General features: G+C 40.2%; 1 protein-coding gene across 1 annotated transcript; it reads left to right on the top strand.

Moving 5' to 3' along the window:
* The first annotated feature begins 3,266 nt into the window (after positions 1-3,266).
* On the top strand, positions 3,267-25,799 carry APOBEC2 (apolipoprotein B mRNA editing enzyme catalytic subunit 2). Its single transcript, XM_044674464.1, has 3 exons — positions 3,267-3,549; positions 19,871-20,427; positions 23,787-25,799. Exons 1-2 carry the CDS (start codon positions 3,428-3,430, stop codon positions 20,412-20,414), a joined length of 666 nt encoding a protein of 221 aa, XP_044530399.1. The 5' UTR covers positions 3,267-3,427; the 3' UTR covers positions 20,415-20,427; positions 23,787-25,799.

The following is a 25,799-nucleotide window of genomic DNA, read 5'->3' on the forward strand; positions in this document are numbered from 1 at the left end:
TTTGCAAACCTTAAAGTGCTAGCTATCATCATCATCATCACCACCATGGTCATTATTAAAATGGGGAAACTAAGGGAAACTAAGTAGCTCAATGGATTGAGAGCCAGGCCTAGAGATGGAGATCCTGGATTCAAATATGACTTCAGACACTTCCCAGCTGTGTGACCCTGGGCAAGTCACTTGACCCCCATTGCCTACCCTTACCACTCTTCTGTCTTGGAACCAATAGTGATGCAAAGATGAAAGGTAAGAATTATTTTTTAAGTGACCTCTTTCAAGAAGTCTTCCCTAATTCCTGCTTGGTAATTAGTTATTCTGGCCATTTCACATAGCACTTTTGACTTCTCTGATTCACATACCATATAATATTTTGTAGAATACGTATCCCCTTTTGTGGGCCAAAACTATCATTAGACCATAAGCTAAAAGTGGACAGGGATCTGTCCCTAGACCTTTTTAATTTTCCCCAGTGTCCTGTACACAGTAGGAGCTAAAAAAAATGCTTATGGTAACTTCCTCTCTCTCAGAAGTCTTTCAGTGGATCTTTCTTATGTCTTTCCTGGAGAGAATAGATGAATATAATTTTGACAAGGAAACGCAGAGGCTGAAACAGGTCTGAGGATTCCCTTAGCCAAGGATTTCTGTGGGCCCTTTAAATCCAATGAGAATTGGGGAGGGGGCCCTAGTGGGGAGTTCACTGCCCTAGAAGGAGCTCAGTAGCAGCTGGAGGGGGAGGAGCCAGGTCTCTGGCATTGAATTCCCCAGATTAACTGGAGCACTTTGAGGTGGGGTGGGGGTTGGGGAGAATTCCCTGGCTTAGCTATGATAGCCAGGGAATCTAGTCCCCCCAAGAGGAGTCAAAAATAACCAGAGAGGGTCAAAGGGACCTCCAGGGATAGACTTGGTAAAGGGAGGAGGAGAATGGTGGTGGTAAGGGAAGCTATCACTCATCAGTTGAAGGGGCTTGGCTCAAAGACACTCTCCTAAATGTCAGAGGGAACAGGGCAGTTGGGAGGGACAGAAACTAGACTGGGCTATTTGCAGAGGATTTTCAGAGACCCAAGAGGTAAAAGAAAGATTCCTCCACCACCATCCCACCTTTGCTCAGGTCCTTCTGACTTCAGTGACATTCTGAGTCAAAGAGTGAAGATGTTGGAAATATAGACCAAATTGTGAGTAACCACAGTCTAGAGAAGGAGGTAGGGAGGTGGAGAGTGGAAAGGAGACCTTTTTAATGCCTTCTCACCTCTTACCTTTGTCTCTTGCAGAATAGGAAGGACTTATGAGCATAGGAAAGATTCTATACATAACAAAGATGGAAAAACTGAAGCCAAGATTGATTAAGCAATTAGTCTGAAGTCTAAATCTGGGTCAAAGGTTGAACTGAAGACATGAATCCTGATTTTCTCACTTCTAAACCATGGTTACATCCACATAGGTAAAACATAGGAAGCTATGATTAAAGGAAAAGGATTCCCCCAAAGTAAAAAGTCAGATATGGTGAATGGAATCGATGCATTTTCCAGTTTAGGTCCTAGAGAGATGTCAGAGGCTCAGTTCAGAAAGATTGTGACTTGCCTTGGGTCAAGAAGCTAATAAGTGTTGGAGGCTAGGTTCAAATCCCCAGATCTGGCCCATTATCCACTGTGTCTCACTCTGAATTGAAAGGAGTCTAAAATATAAATATTTTGTTTTGGTTTTATAAGATTATTCACTTATAAAAATGAATAATATGGAAATGTGATAATACTTGTATAACCCAGATTGAATTGATTGTCAGCTCCAGGAAGGGGGAGGGAAGAAGGGAAGTGGACAATATGGATCATATAACTTCAGAAAACTGGAAATTTGTTATTAAAATAAAACATCCAAATAAAAAATATATAAAGATCCCAACACACACATTTTAATCCTCCTCTTTCTTCCTTCTCTTCTTCCAAAAACATAGCCAGGAATCTATTTTTAAATAAAACTTAGAGTTATAGAAACATGTGTTATTATTGCTATAATAATTATTAATTAGAATAATTAATAATAATACTAATAACAAAGGGCATGAAGATCTTACCAGGCAAAGAATTGGTGGTGGGGAGGGTAGTATAAGTTTAAATCCTGGTCCATGATTCTTTAGAAATATCTTATTCATGACAAATTCAAATTCATTATACAGAGTGTCCCAAAAGTCTTTGTGTGGATTTAAGTTTTAATAGCTATTAAACTTTAATAGCTTAAAATTTCAATAAGACTTTTGAGAAACCTTGTATGTAAATGTTTTATATCCATTTAGTCATTAAAAAGACATACTTTGTTAGAGATTTTGTTTTCTTACTGTTTTCTATCTCTTTGTTCCCCCTGGTTCAAAGCTACTACCTACCAACCAATTATGTTCACTAATAATTCTGGGACTATTACTACCTCTGTGGGGTTTAAATGTACTCCTGACATCCTTGAGTGGCCTGCATACAGACACACAAGGTTGCCTTTGTTTTTTGTCCCCAAGTGTATTTTACAGCTGCACATGAATGTCTGAAACTACTCCTGGCTAAGCCAGCCTGCAGAGCCACCCTGGCCCCTCTTGTCTCTGGCCCAGGAGCACCCTAAAATGTCCCTGACCAGATTCAAAGCACCCCTCCTTAGGCCAATTTGGGATTCCTTTGTTTGACTTGCAAAATTTGGAAATATCCCACTCTGAGGACTTTTCTAAGGTTTTAGAAGAAGAGGCATGGCTCTATGGGAGATGGAATTGCTATATGGCTGGCAATTAAATAAGCATGTAGACCATGGATAAATCAGCAGCAATTAATTTTCAATCAACAGCTTAGGTACTGACTTATAACCATTCTAAAGCCCCTATTTCACCCTGTTTTACTGAATTTTGACCTAGCCTAATCCCACATCTCCCCCATCCTGACCCTGCCAGACTCCCTATCCAAAAAACCCTTTATCCCTATTAGAATGCCTAGTGACCCCAATCTAAATTTTCAGGAGACACTGGTCACTCTACCAGCACCCCAACCCACCTTAGATGGGGTTGTGGGAGCAGGGAGTTGGCAGTGGAGCAAGGTAGTAGGGTGAAGGAGGGATTGGAGAGAGGGAGGCCAAGCGGGCTGACCTGCCAACTTTCTGTCTCTACCTACTGATAAATAGGGGATTCCAATGGCCAACATTTTCCACTCCCCCCACTCCAACATATTCGTCACTCAATTAAAAAAAGAGTGGGGGAGGGAAGGCACTGGTTATAAGGCCTGTGCCACAAAGGGGCAGGGGACATTGAGTTCAGAGAGTCCCAGCTCTCTCCTGATAGTCTCAGCCTGATTTAGCTGTTGACAGCTGCTGTTCACCAGCCCTGCTAGCTCCCTGTCTGTGGCCTAGCCAGCCCCCAAGCCCCAGAGTCTTCGCTCCAGCGACTCCTCCAGCCCACCCCGAAATGGCTGAGAAAGAACAGGCTGCCGCTGCTCCTCAGAATGGAGAGGGGGACTCTGAGAACCTGGATGACCCTGAGAAATTGAAGGAGCTGATTGAGTTACCGCCCTTTGAGATTGTCACAGGGTAAGAGACAGGTTGCTGGCTGCTCTTCTCTGAGTGAGACAGAAGGGGGATTTTCAGGATGAGTGTGAGGTCTTATAGAAAGATTGTGAGTGAGGATTGGGGGTCCAATGCCTTGGGAAAGGTGGTAGAGACTGACCAGAGACAGGGAGGGGGAAATTGGGACAGGAGGGAACTAGCTAAACCATGCCATGAGATTAGGGCTGGAGTATAGACATTAAATCCAGATTAATGCATAATTTTTTGAAAATGTATGAATTTTTGGATATCAGGATATCATCCTTGAAAGAGGAGGGGCTTCTTTGTGGCATTGCTATTCATATAAATTACCATAATGATAGCATGATCATTTATATAGCCTTCAAGGTTTACAAAGAATTTATCTCACTGTAAATCCTATCTCAAATCAGGTTGCTGCTAGTTGGGTTGTTTTGTTTTTATTTTAATCTTTTTAAAGGGTTCAAGAGGGAAAAGGAACAGCAGAGGCCTGGAAACTCTACTATCTCTAGTCCTGGAAAAATTGGCTGGGAAGTGGGGCAATTGGAAGAGAGAGAGAGAGAGAAAGAGAGAGAGAGAGAGAGAGAGAGAGAGAGAGAGAGAGAGAGAGAGAGGAGTGGGGCACATTTCAATAGTGCCCCAATTAATTTCTGAATTCTAATTTCTGAAGATTTCACAAAAGGAGTTGAATGAAAGCTAATTTCTTCATACAGTTCTTTTCTAAATTTCCCCAGGGGAGAGAAGCAGAAGTGATCCTTGAGCCGAGCCCCACAAGCAAAGAACTCATTCTTAGCCCAGGCCAAAGAAGCAGGGTCAAAGAGATGAGTGCACAGAGCATGAAACAGAGACATTCTGGTCAGGTGGGAGGTGGAAGGTATTGGATTCATTTTTGTCTAAGCAAAGTAGACTCCCTGGACAAGAACACGGGAGGAACAGGGCTGTGTTGGGCACCCATTTGGGTCCCACTGACTTGTCCAAAATACTCCTACTACAGATATAACCCCAAGAAATTCCCTTCATTGTTTCTTTTCTTTAGGTCTCTAGCTATAGCTACTGTCAAACTAGACAGTAGGCTTTGAGGGACTGAAGTCATCTCTACCTGGCTCCCAAATCCTTCCCCACACTACAATATCCCCCTCTGTGACCTAGGGAGAATAGCAGTGAGCTCTCTACCTGCCCCCTAAATCTTTTCTCATGGCTCAGTGTCTCCTTCTAAGATTTGGAGAGAACAGCAATGCTCAAAGATGGGTGGGGATCAGAGACTCAGAGAGGGTAAGGAAAACAGGATCAGAGTAGCTTCCAGGGGCAGGAAAACCTTACTTAGAGGGAATACATCCTGGATCCTGAGAGGAAGAACAACCCCCACATTTCTGCTGCCCTGTGCCCACTCATGTAATCTCACCCTTATCCTAGGATTAAGGGAGCAGCTGGGGCCAGATAGGTCTAGGGATAGGCAAAGCTCTGGTACAGTCAGGCCAAGAGATCTCCCCCACTTAGATCTTTAGCTAAGCTCCTCCTTCTGCCACTGAAACCCTTGAATGAAAGGAATAAAAAGAACTGCTAAGGGTCTTTTGGAGGGTGGGTGATTGGGTAGAAGGATATTATATTGTTCCAGATCACACAGACACACAGACACACACAGATACACAGACACACACACACACACACACACACACACACATCCCTGCTATTATAATGGAAAAAAGTTTCCTAGTCTAAGACTATGACCAGGCACTGAATTCTCTTTTATCATTTGTATACTCCAAAACTGGAATGATTCCTTGTGGCAGAGAGACAAACCCCTAAAGGGCGTGAAGTTCAAGTTTAACCTTTCTGTAACCCTAATATTCCCAACTGGGAAAAAAAACAAAACAAAAATCAACCCCTTCCACTTCCACACCCCATATCCCCAATCCAGGAGGAAAGAAAGGGTGTTATTGACTTGTAACAACAAAAAGCTAGAAATCTCTAGGTGGAGCAGTGGATAGAATGCTGGACCTGGAACCAGAAAGAACCATCTTCCTGAGTTCAAATTTGGCCTTAGACACTTACTAGTTATGTGACCCTGGGCAGATCATTTAACCCTATTGGCCTCAGTTTCCTCATCTGTAAAATGAGCTGGAGAAGGAAATGGCAAAACACTCCAGTATTTTTGCCAAGAAAACCCAAATACGGTCACAAAGAGTCAGACATCATTGAAATGACTGAATAGCAACAAGAAATCTGTAGCTCAGTAACTGTGAGCTCCTACATGTTTCCCTTCCATACTCCAGAGAAAGAAGCAACAGATGTAGGAATTTGTTCCCCTGGGGACCCTCTGGTAGATTGATAGCCTGTAGGTGTCACTGTCCATCGGTCCTGGAAAGGGAGGAGGGAAGAAAGGGGATGTTTGCATCCCTTTTCACTTGTTGACCTTTGTGACCCTGAGGTCAGCAAAGCTCCCAAGTCAAAGGAGATTCTTCAGCTCAGACCCCACCCTCCATCTCCTCCTCAGAGGGGCCCCTGGCATTTGGGCCTTGATTTGGCAAATTGACTCAGCACTTCCTACTCTGCCACTTCATAATGGCAGAAGAGAGAAAGGGAAAGAAAATAGGAAGGAAGGGTGTAGAGGAAAGAGGGAAAAAAAACACTTTTTTTTTTTTTTGCCTTCAGAGTTCCTATATTCAACTCAGGGATTGACAAGATGCATACAAAGACACAGACCAAAAATTTATAAAATGGGAGAAGTTAGGTGGGCTCAGTGGATAGAGAGCCAGGCCAGAGACAGGAGGTCTTGCATTCAAATTTGGCCTTAAACACTTCCTAGCTGTGCGACCCTAGGCAAGTTCCTTAACCCCACTTGCCTAGCCCTTAGTGCTCTTCTGCCTTGGAACCAATATTTAGTTTCAAAATAAAGTAAAATAATGCCATAAAAATTTCAAGGACCACTATGTAGGGGTGCAAAAGAAGAATATTGAGAGGAGGCAGAGTAGAGGAAAGAAGAGATGAGTTTGTAGATGAAATGGTATCTCCAGAAACTAGAGATCCTGCCTTTTGATACTCATCCCCAAAGTCCCTGAGCAAAATGAATCGGAGGGTAGCAAGTATGGAATCTTGGAGGCAGAAGACTGGAAATACAGGCATGCTTTGGAGAAGAATCAAAGAGTTCTATTGGCAGGTGGGGAGTGGTAATGAAGATCTGAACCCCGTAAAACTCTGGGCTTCTGGAAAACCAGGGCTTGGAAGAGAATCTCCACCTGGTTCGTTGCATTTTGCTGCTGCCTCTGAACACAGTACAATGGAGCAAAGTACCAGAGATAGAATCTGTGGCTGTGAATTCTCCTTTGAAATGTCTACTATATGTCTTGGGGGTTGGGGATTGTCTACCTAAAGATCGATAACAGCAGTAGTAGTAGGGGCAATACCAGAAATCTCCTTAATCATGAGAGAAGAGTAGTGAGAGAAAAGGAAGGAACAGAAGTATTCTGGTCATAATCACAAATTCCAAATGGTCTTTGAGGTCCTGGAACATATTAAAGGGCTGGCCCAGAAAGAAGAGAAACCATCCAGCTGACTCCAAGCAGCCTTGACTCTATGGTAAAGTCCTATGTCTCAAGGTCTAAAAGGAGGTGATACATGGCTAGGAAAGTGGTGACAGATATTTGGAGAGATTCCTGGGAGAGAGGAATAGACATAGAAGGCTTGAGCTTCCAACTTTTTGATTAGGGCCACCAGAGAGGTCTCTTGCCCAAGAAGAAAGAGGACCTTCAAATGAGGTAGGGAGGGGAAAGGAGAGAAGGAGCACACATTAATATAGCACCTACTAAGTGCCAGGCATCTAGGGCAACTAGACAGCACAGTAGATAGAGTATTAGGATAGTAGATAGTATTAGGATAGATAGAGTATTGGAGTCAAGAAAATTCATTTTCATGAGTTTAAATCCAGCCTCAGATAACTTACTAGCTATGGGACCCTGGACAAGTTACTTGACCCTGTTTGCCTCAGTTTCTCATCCATAAAAAGTAAGCTGGATAAGGAAATGGCAAAACACCCCAATACCTTTGTCAAAAAAAAAACAAACCTAAATTGGGTCATGAAAAGTCAGACATGACTGAAAATGACTGAACAACAACAAACGTGTCAAGCACTGTGCTAAGAGCTTTTTACAAATATTATCTCATTTGATCTTCACAACAACCCTAAGGTGGATGCTATTATTATCCCCATTTTACAGTTGAAGAAACTGATTCAGAAAGAGCCAAAGTGACTTGTCAAGGTTCAAACAGCTAGTAAGTGCTTGAGGCTGAATTTGAACTCAGGTCTTCCTGACTCCAGACCCAGCACTGCCCTACCAATTACCTCTAACAGAGAGGATCTTAATATTGAAGTGCCACACTGTTTAATGAACTATATGATTACTAAGGGTCTTTCTCAATCTAAGTTCCACTACCCTGTGCTGGCTTCACAAGGCCATGGGATATTCCCACCTTCCTGGTTTCCTTTTTGCTCTGGTTGGGAGAAGTTAGGGAGGAATCTATATTTTTCATTAGCCTTGTTGATGAAGAAGGAGGGATTCTTTTCTATGAGCTGTCCCTTTTAGAGAGAACTGGGGCCCCTCAGTTACATGAATCCTGACTGATTCTCATCCCTACACTGATTGTTTAGCCTCCTCCACAGGAGGCTTATTGAGCAGGATCAGGAGCAAGCAGATGGGCAGCAGAAACTAGAAAAGGGGAGGAGATAGGCACTTCATTGGGGAATTCCAATTCTCCAATTCCCTCTATAATCCCCAAAGAGACAATAAGCAAACACTATGAGGCAAGAGGCCATTAGAAAGCAAGGTCAGAAAAAAAAATTAAGAAAAGAGAAAGGAAGAAAAATTTAAAAAAAGGAAAAAAAAGAAAAACAAGGCCAAGCCTTGCCCTCTCCTCCAGGTCAGAGCCATAGCAAAACTCATCTTCTCCAAAGAAAGATCAAAGGATCATGGGATTTTAGAATTGAAAAAGACCTCAGAAGCATTACAGATTATCCAGTCCAACCTACTTCTTTTACAAATGAGGAAATTGAGTCCCAAGGAGGGGAAATGATGTGTGTAAGGTCATATAAGTAGTAAATGATGGAGCTAGAAGATAAACCTAAGGCTTCCTGCTTCCAAATCCCCAGTGTTATGGATTTGAGGGATAATAGTAGCATCTAAAGACCTCACAGTTGTTGTGAGGCTCAAATGAGATATTTGTAAAGTGTTTAGCACAGTGCCTGGCACCTAGCAGGCACTTTATAAATCTTTATCCTCTTCTTTTATCCTTTCTCCAATTCCTGGTCCCTGAGGTCTCCAGTTTTTACAAACATCCACTGGCATAACCTTCCTGAACAGTCAATTAGTCAATAAACATTTTTTAAGCACTACTACATTCTTTGCACCTTGCAAAGGAAGACAGTCCCTGTTCTGAAAAAGCTCACAGTCTAATGGGGGAGACAGCAAACAAACAGCCATGTATAAGTAAACTATACAGAACATAAGTTAGAAATAATGAACAGAGAGAAAGCACTAGAATTGAGGGAGATTAGGAAAGAGTTCCTGTAGAAGGTGAGATTTTAGCTGGAAGTCAGGAAGCCAAGATGAAGAAGGAGAATGTTCCAGGCATGGGGACAGCAAGTGAAAATGCCCAGAGCAGGAAAATGGAAGGTCTTATTCAAATAACAGCAAGAAGGCAAGTGTCACTGGCTCAAAGAGTACCTGGGGGCGGGAGTTAATAAGAAAGTTTAAGAAGACTAGAAGGAGTAGGGGACAGATTACAAACAACTCTGAATAACAGAATATTTTATATTTGATCCTAGAGGTGATAGAAAAACACTGGCATTTAATGAGTGGGGAGGTGACATGATCACCTCTGAGATTTGATCACTTTAACAAGTGAAATTGTGGCAGGACCCTCACCCAAATCTCACTGTAGGGGCTCAAGGATGCCAAGGACGATCCTACCTCATCCTTTCCAAACTTGGACTGTCCCATAGGCTAAAGGGAATAAATTTATTAGGAAAAGCATTCTCCTTACTTCCATGGTTCATCTGAAAGAACAGCTAGCAAGGGGAAGCTAGGTGGCACAGTGGACAGAACACCAGACCTGGAGTCAGGAAGAACTGGGTTCAAATATGGCCTGAGACACTGCCTATCTGAGTTACCCTGGGCAAGTCACTTAATCTCATTGCCTAGCCCTTGCCCTTCTGTCTTAGAGTTGTTAAGTAGGACAGAAAGTAAGGGGAAGGAAGGGAGGGAGGGAAGGAGAGAAAGAGAGGGAGGGTGGAAGGTAGAAAGGAAAAAAAAGTATGGTCCTTTACAAGGAAAGAAATCAAAATTAAGTTGCCTCCTAGGGTAGTACTTGGGACATATAGACACTCTAACAAATATGTACAAGTTCTTTTAACTTCTTTTTTTAAACCCTTCTGCCTTAGAATCAATAGATTAACTGGGGTTAAGTGACTTGCCCAGGGTCACACAGCTAGGAAAGTGTCTGAGGCTACATTTGAACCCAGGACTTATCATCTTCAGATCTGCTTTCTATACACTGAGCCACCTAGCTGCTCCAAATTCTTTAACTTCTCCCAAACACCTTCTCCTGATGGTGGAGAAATGGAGAGAGTGGGAAATTGAAACAAATATGATAATATTCCTAAAGCACTTTTTTCCCAGCACAAAGTAGGCACTTTATAAAACTTCCTTTCATCCCAGTTTAGAAACAAATCTGGTGGAAGGCTTAAAGGGAAAAAAGAAAAGGGAGAGCTGAAACTAGGTGACTTTCAATGGTCCATGTATAATTTGAGTATTTTCTGCCACAAATGTTTAATCCCACTGGCACCCGTGTTTCTGTGCTGTAAGTAACCTCTGTTGCTCCCGCTAGCTGGCATGTGCTCCTAGGAAGCCTACCTCAGGGAGTGTTCCTTCCCTCCTCAATCATTTTTCCTTCCTTTCAGCTGAACTTTTGTGTTAAAGTTTATTCTATTTTAGCTTCTATTGGAGTTAACTGGATACATGCTATACATCATTCTTAGGTAAAGGCAGACTTATTCATTCTCATCTTTGTATCCTTCCAAGGGATGAACAATGAATAATATTATTGAAATGAAAGAAGAATTGTATTGAAGTCTAAGTAACCTGTATTCAAATCCAAGCTCTGCAGCTTAATAGTTATATGATCCTCAGCAAGTAACTTTACCTGTCCAGACCTTAGTTTCCTCACCTGTAAAATGAGGATAGATAATCTTTAAGGTCTCTTCTAAGACTGAAGAAAGATGTTTTCTTTTGGACTTTGCGTGTGTTTGCTTTGCTTTCACTGCTATGTCTATACTTTGCTCTTTGTCTCCATAAAAATTTTCTGTGGTTGGGTACTTTTTTTGATGTCTGCTTATTTTCCCAACCTTTTTAAAGGTAGGTTCGGTTCTCTGGGAGGTTAGGGCACCCTCTTAAACTTCAGTCCTTCCTTGATGCTATTCTTAGCCTAATTTTTGGATTTCTGAAGAAAAATGTTTTCCTTCTCACATGTTCCTTTCTATCACAGAATAATGCAGCCCCCAGGTTTTGAGAGCATGTTTTGATTATCAGGAGCAGTTGATTATCAAAGAGATGTTCTATGGGCTTAATCAGCAGGCTAGTCTGTCTATGTCACAGAATCGAAAGGGACATGAGAGTCATCTTTTGTTTTTGTTGAGTCTTTTTCAATTATGTCCAACTCTTTGTGACCCCATTTGTAATTTTCTTGGCAAAGATACTGGAATGGTTTGCCATTTTCTTCTCCAGACCATTTTACAGATGAGGAAACTGAGGCAAACAGGGTCAAGTGGCTTGCCCAGAGTCACACAGCAAGTGTCTGAGTCTAGATCTAAACTAAAGAAGAGAAAGCTTTCTTACTCCAGGCACTCTATCTGCCGCCGCCACCTCGCTGCCCTAAGAAGTTTGACCCATCTCTGACCAAGAAGTTTCTTTTGAAAATATCTGACAAGTGGCCATCCAACTTTCCATCTTATGTTCTATTTGTTGAAAGTAAACAGAAGAGTGTCTAAGAGTGTTAAATTCTTCTGACTTTTTTAGAGTAACAAGAAAGAATCATACTTGACATAATACAGCACGGATATCTAGAAAGAAAAATTTCTCAGAACATTTCCTTCCTTTATCCCTTCCCTTCCCCTCCTTCATGCTCATCTCCTCCTCTTTCTCTGTACTCAATATTTTAGTATAAAATATGTACTCAGAGGGTTTGAATAAATAAACATGATAATTAGAAAGATAATTCTATTAGTGTACATAGAAAGAAATACATGCAGGTGGATTTTTCCTTTTTAAATGTTTATGCTACTGCTTTCTTCTGTTAGGGGAAAATATTGGAGACCCCTATTATGACTAAAAAAAATCACCCAAGGGGGCAGCTGGGTAGCTCAGTGGAGTGAGAGTCAGGCCTAGAGACAGGAGGTCCTAGGTTCAAACCCGGCCTCAGTCACTTCCCAGCTGTGTGACCCTGGGCAAGTCACTTGACCCCCATTGCCCACCCTTACCAATCTTACACCTATGAGAAAATACACCAAAGTACAAGGGTTAAAAAAAAAAAAGATTAAAAAAAAATCACCCAATAGGGAAGAGCTCTTTAACCTTTTGTTACGCCATGGGCTTCTTCTTCCTCCTCTTTTTCTTCTTCTCCTCCTCCCTCTTCTTCTTTTTAAAACCCCTTACTTTGCCTTTGAATTGATACTAAGTATCCTTTCTAAGGCAGAAGAGTGGTAAGAGCTAGGCAATGGGAGTTAAGTGACTCGCTCTGGATCACACAGCTAAGAAGTGTGTGAGGTCAAATTTGAACCCTGGTCCTCCTTACTCCAGGCCTGGTGCTCTATCCATGGTGCTATCTATCTGCCCCTGTACCATGGGTTTTCTTGGAAGTTGGTGAAGCCTGTGGACCCTTTCTCAGAATAATGTTTTTAAATGCATAAAATAAAATACACAGGATTACAAAAGAAACCAATTATATTGAATTAAAGATGAAATTTATTTCCCCATTCAGGATTATAGATCCCTTGAAATCTATTCACAAGACCTCTTATGGGTCTGTGGACTCCAGGTTAAGAATTCTTTCGGGAGAGATAAGTTATTATCCTTTTCAGACATTTGAGCTGCCTTCTTGACTCATTTCCATCTCTCTAGTATTGACCTCCAGAACCTGGCTACTCTTGGTTGTGAGAACAATCCCCAATTAGATGGTGAACTCCTTGAGAGTGGGAACTGTCTTTGCCTTTCTTTGTATCACCAGCACAGAGAACAGTGCCTAGCACCTAGTAGGCAATTAATAAATGTTTACTCACTGACTATGAGAAGTGGGCAGGTGTCCCCCCCAAAAAGCCAAGTTGTCCTAGCTTCCCTATCCACAAGAGGGTGAAGAGTCAAAACTTTCCCTGTGATTTGTTCACCCTTTTAAATAAGTTTCCCCTGTGATAATATCTGGTATATTTCCCTCAACTGAGCAGGAGAGGAGTTGGATGCTGGAAGGAGGAATACGCTGAGTATTAATAGAGGGCTGACCTTTTCTTCTCTCCTCTGGTTTCTGTTTTCTCTAGGTTCCTTCCTTGTACTCAGGGAAGCTGGGTTTCAGCATTCCACTAGAGAAGAGGGCTCTTTTCAGTCTGGGAACCTCAACCCAGATCTAGCACCCAATATCAGACTGGGACAAAATAGCTTTCTCTGCTTGAGCATCTATCTGGCAAAGTCTTTGGGAGAGAAGAAAACCCATCCAGAAGTCACAAAGATAAGGCCCTCTTCAAGTTCTATCAATTTAGTCAGGGCTAGTTTACAAAACATTTGTGTATTTAACATTTGCATTGGTTGAATCCTCTAAACTTTGCAGGAAAAATCTGTATGGTTTATGGAAGAGCAGTTACTTATTCCTGTTAAGGGTCAATTATTCAAGTTGTTCTGGTCTGCACTAGAGGGTTGGTTGAAGGGAAATAGTGCCAAAGGAGAAGCAAAATGCAGATGAAGAATAAACTAGAGTTAAAGCAAAAAAGACAATATCTGTTCTCCCCAAACACTATTTACATTGTCATTACAGACAATACAGTTGTGTCCAATTATTTCTGACCCTTTTGGGGATTTTCTTGGCAAAGATACTGGAGTCGTTTCCCATTTCCTTCTCTGCCTCATTTTACAGATGAGGAAACTGAGGCAAACAAGGTTAAGTGACTCGTCCAGGGTCATACTAGTAAGAATCTGAGACCAGATTTGAACTCATGAAATGTCTTCCTGATTCCCAACCCAATGCTCTATTCACTGTGCCACCTCGCTGCCCTATAACTATCTATATATACATATAATATAAGCATATATTTTCATGTACATTAAATATAGTGTGCATAATATAGAGTAGATGTGTTATATATACATTATGTGTGTTTATTATAAACAACCTATATTTTGTTTTTATGTAGTATATATTATGTATAGTATAGATATAAACACATATGTAGCATGTGTGCAGGCATGTGTCTATATAAGCAGTTCATATTTCTGTACTTCTATAAGGTTTACAAAGGGATTTCCCTCAAGACCCCTGGCAGGTAAGGCAGTGCAAACATTATTTCCCCCACCTGACAGATGATGAAATTTAAGTGGTGAAATGACAACCATAATTCTACAATTACCACAGTAAACATCAAACCAGAGATTAAAGCTAGATCGTTATCTCTCTTCCCAGAAACCCATCCATCTTCCAAACTTTCTTACTACTGTCTGGGGCTCTACCACTTTTAAAATGTTTTTTAAAATAATGAAAATTTGTTTAAACCCTTGCCCTTTTAGTATTAATTCTAAGACAGAAAAGCGGCAAGGGCAAGGCAGTTGAGGTTGAGTAACTTGCCCAGGGTACACAGCTAGGAAGTTATCTGGGGCCAGATTTGGACTCAGGTCCTCTCCTTCACCAATTTTTTAGCCAGTCGAATTCAACAAGCTCAGTGTCATCCTTGACTCAACTGTCTTGCTCGTCCCACATATCTGATGAATTGCCAACTCTCACTATATTTCTTATATAATTTATAATAATAAAAATATAATAACTATATAATACATAATAAGAAATATATTTCATACATTTCTTTCTCTACATTTCTCACATATGTCTACTTTCTCCTCCACTCAAATAGCCATCTCCCCAATTCAACTCATCTTCCATACTAGTGGTATGGAAGCCACCTATGGGCTGCAGGCTGCCCACAATACATTTAAGTGTCTGAACCAAAATAAAATGTAATTGAGAAATGTTTAACAAAATAAAAATATAATGACACATAACTCATATTACATTTTCAAACTAAGTCAATAAGCAGCTCACAAGGATCCTTATGTCTGTTTAGTGACCCCCATTTCTATTAGAATTCGATATCAATGTTCCACACTACTTCCAAAGTGATTTTGCCAAACATGTCTGAGCAGGTCATCTCACCACCCCCTTCTCCCACTCCTACTCAAGAAATTCCAATGGCTCTCTATTACCTCTAACATTCTTTATAAACCCCCACTATTTTGGAACTTAAAGGTCATCACAGTTTGACCCCTTCCTGTCTTTCCAGTCTTTTAACTCATTACTCTCCTCTATAAACCCCATAGTCCAGTAACACTGGCTGACGTGCAATTCTTCCCATCTTTTCCACTTCCATGCCTTTGCCCAGGCTATGCCCCCTGCTCAAAATGCTCTACCTCCTGATCTCTGATCCCTGTCTTCCTTTAAGACTCAGCTCAAATGCTGACACCTCTAGGAAGCCTTCTCCTGTCCCCAACTACTAGTCACTTATGTTTTAAAGCAACCTTCCATCTACTCTGTATTTATCTTGAATGCACTGATTTGTATATGTTGTCTCCTCTGTTATAATGCAAGCAGCATGAGGCCAAGGACCGTTTTTTCTTTTTCTTTGCATTCCAGCACCAGTGCTAAATAGCACCTAACACCTAGTTAGAACTTAATAAAGGCTTGTTGAGTGATCCTTTAAGTGATCTCTCCACTTTCTCATGATGCCTCTGAAGTAGATAATGCCTAATTTTTTAACTCTTGTTAACATTTACAGTATTTAAGATTTCCTAACAACTTTGCAAAGCAGGTATTATAGGGATCAATGTCCCCATCTTACAGATAAGGAAATTAAGATTCAGAGAAGTTATGACTTGCCCACAAGGCTAGTGTCAATGGCAGGACTAGAATACAGTTATTTCCTGATTCCAAGACTATGACGCTGGTTATTATGCCCAAAGAACTCTATGGTTTGAGAAGAAATGGATTGCTACCAGTGGGGAATCAGGAAAGGTTTCAAAAGAAGTGTTGGATTCTGATTTCAACAGAGGAAGGTGGGGGGAAAAAAAGAAAGGCTGTGAACATAGGCATGAAGGCAGGACAGTATAAAGAGAGAGAGTGAGAAGGTGAAGGAAGGAAGGGTAGAAAATAGGTTGATGCCAGCTTTTGGAAAGCATCAAATGGGAAGCTAAGCAGATTCTGTTTTATTCATGTAGGAAAAGGGGAGTCACTGATGGACTCTGTGGAATGATAACGTCAGATTTGTCCATAAGTTAACCTGAGAGTAGTAACAGATTGATGGAAGAGTAAAAGAGTTTGAAAAGAGAGAGAGTTGAAATGGGAAGATTTTTTAAGAAATTATTATCTTCAGACAGTGGGGAGGTAATGAGGGACTAAGGAGGTAGTGGTGAATTGAAAGTAGGAGAAATTATAACTTTTCAGAATTAGTTTGGAGATCTATCGGCTCATTTCAAAGATTAGAAAACAGGCATCTTATAGACCCTTCTTGAAAAGGGTCTATTTTATTTTATTTTATTTTATTTTTGCTTAGGGATCCAAATTTTCAAGGTATTCTGCTACATGGGACAGTGAGTCAATAATTATTGTATGCCCTTCATGTTAAAAGTCCTATAAAAAGCCTATCTGAGGAGACAAGGTTCCTTTTTACAGAGAACTCTCAGTCTGAGGGAGAAAAAGACTCAATCAGAAAACAGGCTTAAAACTTAACCTAGCAAGCAACGTGGAAGTGAATACAATTAAATATTGTCAAAGTAAGCAGCTAAATGATAAAAGGAGAAAGAGTAAAGGTATGGTCTGGAATTCAAAGGCCTGGGTTCAAATTCTGACTCTTGCACTTACCAACTGTGTAACACTAGCTAAGTGATAGCCTTTCGAAGTCTACCGCCTCACTTGAAAAATGAGGGGGCTGGATGAGATGACCTCCATTAAACTCTAAACCAGCTCTATAACTGTGAGAGGGATAAGATTAATTGGGGAAGAGGCTTGGGAAGGTAGTTTTCAGACTGACGTAAAAGGGAACAGATGAAGAAGGAAAAATGAGTAGAACTGAGATAACATTATATACGGTAACAGAAATGTGGTTTGCATAACCATGTATGTCCACATCCAAAGAAAGAATAATATAGAAACAAGTCTGATATAATTTTGTACACACACATATATGTATTTGTCAAATGATACCTTCTTTAGTGAGAGGTAGGAAGGGTGGAAGATATCTGAGAATTTTAATGAAACAAATTAATTAAAAAAGGAAACATGGTTTGATGGAGAAGAGGGAAGGAGATCATAAGGAACATAGATTTCAAGATGGAAATTTTTCGTAGAGGCCATCTAATTCACTATTTTATCTTATAGATGAAGATCTGAAATCCAAAGAATTTAAGCAACTTGCCCAAAATCTTGCTGGTCCTTAAGTAGCAGAGTCAACATTCAAACTCTGGCCCTCTGACCCCAAATCTCTCTCTTTCCATTGTGCCAAAATCCTTCTACTTAAGTGTCAAGCCTAATGATTCCTCTTCAGTCTAATAAAGGGGTTGGTAGCTGTGGGGTCAGTCTGACCTTGTTTTGGGTGAAGGGAGGGCTCCAGGACGGAGACCTCATCAGTCCCCATTCTCTTAAAATGTTAAGTAAATAATAAACACCTCTTGTACAGGGACAGAGGGGCTTAGGGAGCTAAGTATAGTGTACTGAGGAATCCAGGGGGCTGGGCCCCCACAGACATTCATCTCCATAGTGGAAAATTAGCCTGACATGAGGGAACATGGAAACTTGAGTTTCAGTGGGGGGAGGGAGGACATGGATTCTACAGAAGATTATTTAGCATTCACCCCAGTCTTTGGCATCCATGACTGATCCCTTAGGTCATCAGTGTCCAGGAGCACCAATCACAGGTTTGCCAGTGAGTAACTACTACCCCAAATTAGGTGAGAGTAGGATCATGGATTTCAAACTGGAAAGGACCTTAGAGGTCATCTTAGTTCAACCCCCTCATTTTACAAAGGAAGAAACTAAGGCCCACAGAGAAATGACTCATCCACCAATGAGTGACAATTGGATGGTGTCAGTGAGACCTGAATCTAAATTTTATAACTACCAAATCCAAGGCTGTCCTCAGACTTCTTGTAGTCTAAACAATTTAGTCCTTAATTAAAAACTATCTCATTTGTTCGGTTTCATGTATATCTTATCTTCCTGGTTATAAGTTCCTTGAAGGCAAGAGCTCTTTTTCATTCTTCTTTTGCATCCTCCATTGCACCTAGCACCATACTGGACATACTGTAGGCACTTCCTCAATAAATGTTTTATTAGAGAGGCAGAGGTTAAGTCACCCACAAGGTTGTTGTAAATTAAAAAGAAAAACCTCTTAGGAGAGGTGTACTAATAAAGGGAGGGTCCAGTAACCATGGATCAAATGGAAAACAAAGAAATTTATTAGCATGCTAAAGAAAACTTTCTCACTAAAAGCATTTTTTACTTCTTGGGGTATAGATTTGGTTTTTTATTGCCCATTTGGTTTCTATATCTTTCGGCAGCATCTTGTAGCAACTTAGCATAGATAAGAAAAGCATTTCTTTTTTTTAAGAAAAGCATTTTACTTGAGGAAGGGCAGAGATAGAAGGGAATTAGTTATGGAAGAAAAAAGGAATAGTTGGAATGCAACTAGCAGGGTTTATTATAAGAAAACATTCCTTGTTCAAGAGAGGGAGATGATGGGAAGTGACCATCCTACTTTTACAACTGTGAAAGCAGTCCTTTTAGAAAAAACTGCAGGATCTCTTATCTAAGGACAAGTAGTTATTATGATAGCAGATAAGACCATCTACTTTAATGTATCCTTTCACAGTTTATTATATTTAATTTCTCTTTCAATAGGTATTAGGAATAATACTTTGGCAATATTTGGCAATCAGGTACTTGGAAGATTTTAGTCCATCAAATATTGTGATAATTATAATTCTTATCCCCCATTCATCCATACAATGTAAAGCATTGTGGTATATGAATGCAAAGCATTATCTTTATTTTTCAAAATAATTAATTATAAATAATGATGATAATAGAGTTGAATACTGACTGCTTCCATTCATCAGAGTGATTAAGTGATGGTGATTAGTATAAAAACAAGGAGAAAGGGAAGATGGGTAAAAGGAATTCTTGCAAGTTTATCTCAAGGCTCATCGTCATCTCATTTTTCTGTTTATCATGTATAAAAAGAAATGTTTGTGGAAGAAGGATGGAGTGTGACATAAAAATGGACAATTTCCCTGAGGCTTTAGGTAAACAGATGAAAGAGGGGCAGGCATACGAGTATGAATAGGGTAGAAAGAAAATGCAGCTTTATGAATTTCACACCTATTATATGGCCAGAATTTGCCATCCAAAGTCAGAAGAAAGTTAGGAATTAGTCTCAAATGGCTTTGGATGGAAGGTTTGTAGAGGAGTTGGGTCTAGGTGGAATAAAAACCCTCACCTTGAAGTCACCCTTGTTGCTTTTCTCATTTGTTGGCATTTGAGTGAGGACAGAATGTGTTCCATCAATGGGGAATCCGATGAAAGTTAGGAGACAACTTAACAGTAGTGAATTGGATACTCCAGGATTTGACATATAAAAGCTGTATAATTCAGGACAAGTTATGCAATATCTACATCTTAGTTTTGTTACCTGTGAAATCAAAGCTTTAATATTTATGACTCACCTCACATGGCCGGTATGAAAAGTGTCTTGTAAACCTTTAAATAATGCTATATAAATGTATAATTTTATAGTTTCCTTGTTTAATTTGAGGGAGTTGTATTGCAGTGCACTACAGTATGTAACGTGATCTCTCAAGTTCCTTCCAATTCTAAAATCCCATAATTCTTGTTTTTTTGTTTGTTTGTTTGTTTGTTTTTTTGACTGACTGGCCAGGCTCTTTATTGTGGTAGTGATCTTTAGCTGACTATCCTCAAAATGAAATCTCACCTGTTGGCCCACCTTCTCTCATTTTCTCCCTCTCTTCTTCACTTTTAGGGAACGACTCCCTGTCAATTTCTTTAAGTTTCAGTTCAGGAATGTGGAGTACAGCTCTGGACGAAATAAGACCTTCCTGTGCTATGTGGTGGAAGTCCAAGGCAAGGATGGCCAAGGGCAGATATCTCGGGGCTACCTGGAAGATGAGCATGCAGCAGCTCATGCTGAAGAGGCCTTCTTCAAAACCATCCTGCCCACCTTTGACCCTGCCCTTCGCTACAATGTCACTTGGTATGTCTCCTCCAGCCCTTGCGCAGCCTGTGCTGACCGAATCTCAAGCACCCTGAGCAAAACCAAGAACCTGAGGATGCTCCTCTTGGTGGGTCGGCTCTTTATGTGGGAGGAGCCCGAGATCAAGACAGCTTTGAAGAAGTTGAAGGAATCCGGATGCAAGCTACGAATCATGAAGCCCCAGGATTTCGAGTATGTATGGCAGAATTTCGTGGAGCAAGAAGAGGGAGAGTCGAAGGACTTTGTGCCCTGGGAGGACATTCAGGAGAACTTCCTTTACTACGAGGAAAAGCTGGCTGAGGTCCTACACTGATCTGCCTTCACATGTGAGTACCTTCTCCCTTAAACCTTGCCTGGGCTAAGGACTTAAAAGAGTAGGAACCTATCACCTAGCCCCACCAACCTTTCCAGTATTCTTAACCTTTACCCCTTACCATATACTCTTCATTCCAGTGACACAGGTCTCCTGGCTGTTCCACAAACAAGACACTCCCTGGCTCTGGTCATTCCCTCTGGCTGTCCCTTGTGCTTGCGAATGCTCATTACTGACCTCCCAGGATGATTCTTTTACATCCCAACTAAAATCCCACCTTTTACAGGAAGTCTTCCCGAATCCTTCTTATAGTATCTTCCATCTGTTAACTATTTCCTGTTTATAGCTTGCTTTATGTATATATTTATTTGCATGCTTTAGATTTTAACTCCTTAGGGGCAAGAATTGTCTTTTACTGTGTTTTGCTTTGTTTTGGTACCCTTAGTGCTTAGCATTGCACTGGAACATAGTTGGCACCTAACAAATGTTTAAGGAATGAATGAGTAGGAAGGGAACTCCAGTTCTCCTTTGGAGGACTTTAACTCTACTATGCAATGGATAGAGTGATGGAGCTGGAGTCAGAAGGACAAGTTCAAGTTCCATTTCAGACATTCACTAGCTGTGTGATGATGGGCAAATCACTTAACCTCTTTTACTCTCAATTTCTTCATCTGTAAAATGGGGATAGTGGTAGTCCTCCCCTCATAGAGTTACTGTGAAGACCAAATAAGATAATATACGTAGTGCTTTGCAAACCTTAAGGCACAAAATAAATGCTATCATCATCATTCCAAACCTGTTTTGTTTCCCTTGAGCTCTGCCTCCTGCCCCTTCCCATTGGTGAGGTACTCCTAAGCTTTAGAAATTCATGAAGTCCTAATTCATGCCTATTGGTCCTTTAGTCTATTATAGCCCCCAATGGTGCAGGAGTGCCTTGACTGATCCTGTGCAAACCATTATCATTCTATATCCACCTATCTTGGGTGCCCCTCTCTGAGGACTCAATTTCTTCACCTGTAAAATGAGGAAGTTAGATTGGGTCACCTCTAAGATCTCTACTGTCTCTAAATCTATGAGAAAATCTAAATAAAAACCTTCTGTTTTGTCTCATGCCTGAACCCCTCCCAAGCACTCTGTTGCTGCTATTCTCCTATCATCCTTACTCCTCAATTGCTAGTTTCTTCCCCTTCAAAGAGTAATGTTTTAACTTCTAAATAATTTTTCAAGTCCCACGAGAGGTTTGAGCTTATTGTTTCTTTGGCTTTGATGTTTCCATATAATTATAAAATTATTTTAAAGAAGACATGTTTAGATATGTAATTCAAGAACCATTCACCTTTTGTTAATACCTCAGTTAAAGCCCATGAAAATATGCTAGAAGGAAAGGATGGCAATGAGCTGTGCTCTGTAGGAAATGTGGTAGGTTAAGATGATTTTACAAGTTGCAGTATCAAGTCAGACCCCTACAGTTGTCAAGAGGAGATAAGAAAACTGGAAGAGTAGTTGTTTTAGTGAGGATTAGCTATTTAAATAGCCAATTAGGACACAATTAAGGCCAACTTGGCCTCTTGCTGAGGGTAAATTAGATCCTTAGGAAAACAGACTGAAGTGCCCTCTGGGAGATTAATGGATCCTCTTCTACACATTTCTGGGTTTGTTCTGCTCTAATTTTCAACCTCGGGAATTTTATGTAATACTGAATCCCTTTGCCAGGCCCTGGGTGGGTGGTCACAATCCTTCAACAACTGAGAAGGGCCTCGGAAGTCTTCCTGACTTTTATATCAAGCTTCCATTGGTAAAACTCAACAGTCCTTTGTTCCACAGCATTCTTCATATTAGCTCACAATGAAATATGCAATTAGTTTGGTTTACTCATGAAGATGTTTCAGTGCCCAAAATTCAGTTATCCATACCGTTATAATAAAATGCTCTCAAATGACATTTTAAAAAATCTTGATTCTGCTTGAATTTTTAGTAAGAAATGCAGATGGAGAGGGATCTGGTTACTAAATAAAATAGCTAAAGGGCCTTTCAGAATACTAGGTTTTCAAACTGAGCAGTATTGAACCCATAGCCTGAGGTTTGCTCTCCTCAATAGAAATTGGACCATTTCACTCAATTTCAAGTTTAAAGCAATACACAAGTCTATTGGTTTTAGATGGTGCCTTTGATTCCACCACCCAAGTAATTAGACAAATCAATCCTGTGTCCAGGAGGTCAAATTGCAGTACACTTTCCTTTCTGTGAGGACTGAAGAGTTTGGGAAGGGACAAGTTGACAGAGTATAAATAGGATCCCAGACTGAGATCTGCAAGAGACACTAATCTAATCCCCTTTCAAAGATGAGGAAACTGAGATTCTGAGAAATTAAATGACTTGTCCTGGTTCACACAACTAATAAGTGTCTGAGGCCAAGTCCAGTAACCTATCCACTATACCATGGTGCCCCATTTTACCTTTTAAAAATATAGTTATCTACAAAGTTATTATTTTGGCATAAACACTATAATTCTACATAGGCATGACATTGCACACATGGATTATTTATAGGAAATTTTAGAAAGCTTTTGCCTTTGTCATTCTACAGTTTCTGGGACTACTGTGTCCTGCTACCCAATTGTTTTATGTTCAGGCAATACATGATTATCACTTTTTCCTTTTGGCCTACACAAAACAATCAACTAAATTTGCTACAAAAAATAATCACTAAAAACAGAATATCAATGAAGATTTTAAGATTATCTTCTGATTATCTGGACCTAACAGGCTATAACTAATTAAAGGTTTTAGTTATTGGTATAACCATACAGAAGGTAGGTCTGTGGGGAGAAGGTATAAGGGAATAGAAGTAGTCTTTTCTAGGTCAGAGAGAAATGGTTTTTGAATTGAGTAGGTGGAGGTTATTCATGTTACTGTCCGTTTAGTGATTGGTAGGTATAGCAGAATTATTTAGATTGGTTAAAAATGTTTCCTTCTTAGGAATTGATATTGTACTGAAAGGGTGATCATAATTAATGTGGTTAAAGAAAGTAGTTAGATAAGACTCATCATGACTGAATCAACAGTTCTAGAGAACAAGCAACTGTTTTACCTTTGATTTTTTTATATCCTTCTTACTTTATTTTGAAAAGCACAATAATACTTTTAATTCAAGATAAGAAATGGATAAGACTGGTTCTCTCTGCATTTTCTGTCATAAATGAGAGGAAGAAAGAAGCCCACTCAAAAAGCAAACCAGAAATCCCAAGGCATTATGTGGGAGATTCAAGGGACTAGCTCTAAGTGAACAGCATTTTTAACTCTGAAATAAATTCTTATTTTGGATCAGTAGAACTAGCCTCTAGTAACATTTTTTCTCTATCTTTTCCCTAGGGCTAGCCTGTCACCTCCAAGAGACATCAGTGACATACCCAGCCATCTGGGACATGCCTGTGGCTTCCTAATACCACTTGGAGCCAGACAGTATCCAAGTCAACCTCATCAGACAGGCCCCTAATGGACTAAAAATATACTCCCTGTGCTGCGATTAATTTAATCCGTGCCCCTCTCTTTGTTAAAGTTGCTCCTGGGGAAAAAAGGCAAAGTAAGGCACGGTGGGTGGGATGGGGGGAACTGAAGAGAAAATTTAAATGTTTAGGCAACTGGTCATAGTCACTCCCCAATAGGCTGCATCATAAACCAAATATTCTCAGATTCAAGGTGCAAATCTTAGAAATATGTCCAGCATCATGTCCAGTGTTTTGTAACGTTAAGAAACTTTTTTAAAAGAGAAAACCAGCAATGATTACCTAAAGAGAATAATGTTGTGTTTTTGTTTTTTTCCTCCTACAAACTGATGGATGCTAGGTTTTCAAGAAACCTAGTATCTGGATGTTATAAACTGTGGGATATGGATCCACCACAGGGTAGAATCTCAAGACTGAGGATGTGAACCAATTTTTTTTTTTTGTCTCAATCTGTGATTTCATTGGTACAGAAACTCCCTCCACAAAGGCTGCTCAGCAATTTATGTATTTTAGAGTTATTAGAGAGTAGCCAGTGATAATTAAGGTTAAGTGGATTATCCAGTCACAAAGCTAGTATTTGTGAGACAGGACTTGAATCCACGTGTTTCAGACTCCAAGGCCAGCCTTTTCTCCACTATAATCACTCTGCCCCTGAATCAGTTCATGCCAAGAAATAATGTGAGGCTTAAATTGGTTATTGCTCCAACAACATGACAACTCTTTACACAGACTTCCAACTGGCATCTTTCACCCTCGTACATTTTTTTTTTAATTTCAACCCATATTCAGGCTGGCTTCTGGACACAATTATCTTATTAAATTCTCCAGCTACTACAACCTTTTCTCAAAACAAAGGTCAGGCATTGAACAAAAAAAAAAAAAAAAAGAAACCTTGATCCCCAAGGAAGAATCCAAAGCCTAAAGCTGACTTTCAGACTCCAAAGAGGGTAGGAATTCCTGTGAGGTGCAAATTAAATCATTTAAAGAGCAGTTAACATGTGAAAATCAATGTCACAATTCCTATTTCTCCAAGGACTGGAAACCTGTAAAAATAATGCTAGTTGTGAATTCTAGTTGTTTTCCTAAACCTAGGCCAGGTTTCCAGGAATAATATTACATATTTTAAAGCCAGAGTCCTGTCTCCTTTCCTCATTCTTCAAGTGTGATAAGCCACAGGAATTTGACCCAAGTGCTATTTGCAAAGGACAAAGAATTTTATCCTATCATTTCTCCAGACCCCATTTATCCCCAGGCCACTGGCCAAATCAAATGTAGACCTCAAGACAAAAACCAATGAAGCTTCTCCAAATACAAAACTCAACTCTGAACTCGAAAAGCATAGAGGGGGGAAATTTCAAGGGGAAATCTTGGACTTAATAGTACTAAGAACAATAGCTATGTGTAACTGCAGGCCTCTCTGGCTTTCAAGGCCATAGTCTAATGTAGACACTACAGGGGAGCTCTAAAGCCTAGGTGTAGATACAAATGAAGTTAAGCAGTTACAGAAACTGCTTTTTCTTATCTGAGTGAAGTGATGATAAGCCAGACACAGGTCTGAAGTACAAAGGTTACATTTAAAGGCAGTTTTAAAATGCTTTACCAAGGCTCCAAGGCATAACCCTTATAACATTCACATTTTTTTCCACTTGGAAGAGTAGCTTAAGAGGTCTTATGTTGTGTTGAGAATTCACTTTAGGAAAAAAAAAATCAATAACTAGTCTGGCTGTTCTAATTCTCAACACAGAGAAACAGAAAGAAAACATGTTCTTCTAGCTTTCATAATACCACAGCTCTGATATAGAGCTACTCATTTATTCTAAATGTCATGAGCTTTGTTCTGCTATTCTAAAAAAGAGATAAATAAAATAGATGCAACATA

This window comes from Gracilinanus agilis, chromosome 4, assembly GCF_016433145.1.
Source record: "Gracilinanus agilis isolate LMUSP501 chromosome 4, AgileGrace, whole genome shotgun sequence".
NCBI lineage: Eukaryota > Metazoa > Chordata > Mammalia > Didelphimorphia > Didelphidae > Gracilinanus > Gracilinanus agilis.

Excerpts from the sequence above, each read along its gene's own strand:
- APOBEC2 (XM_044674464.1), top strand. The coding sequence starts at position 3,428 with ATGGCTGAGAAAGAACAGGCTGCCGCTGCTCCTCAGAATGGAGAGGGG. Across the intron at positions 3,550-19,870 it reads CCCTTTGAGATTGTCACAGG|GGAACGACTCCCTGTCAATT; the intron begins GTAAGAGACAGG and ends CTTCACTTTTAG.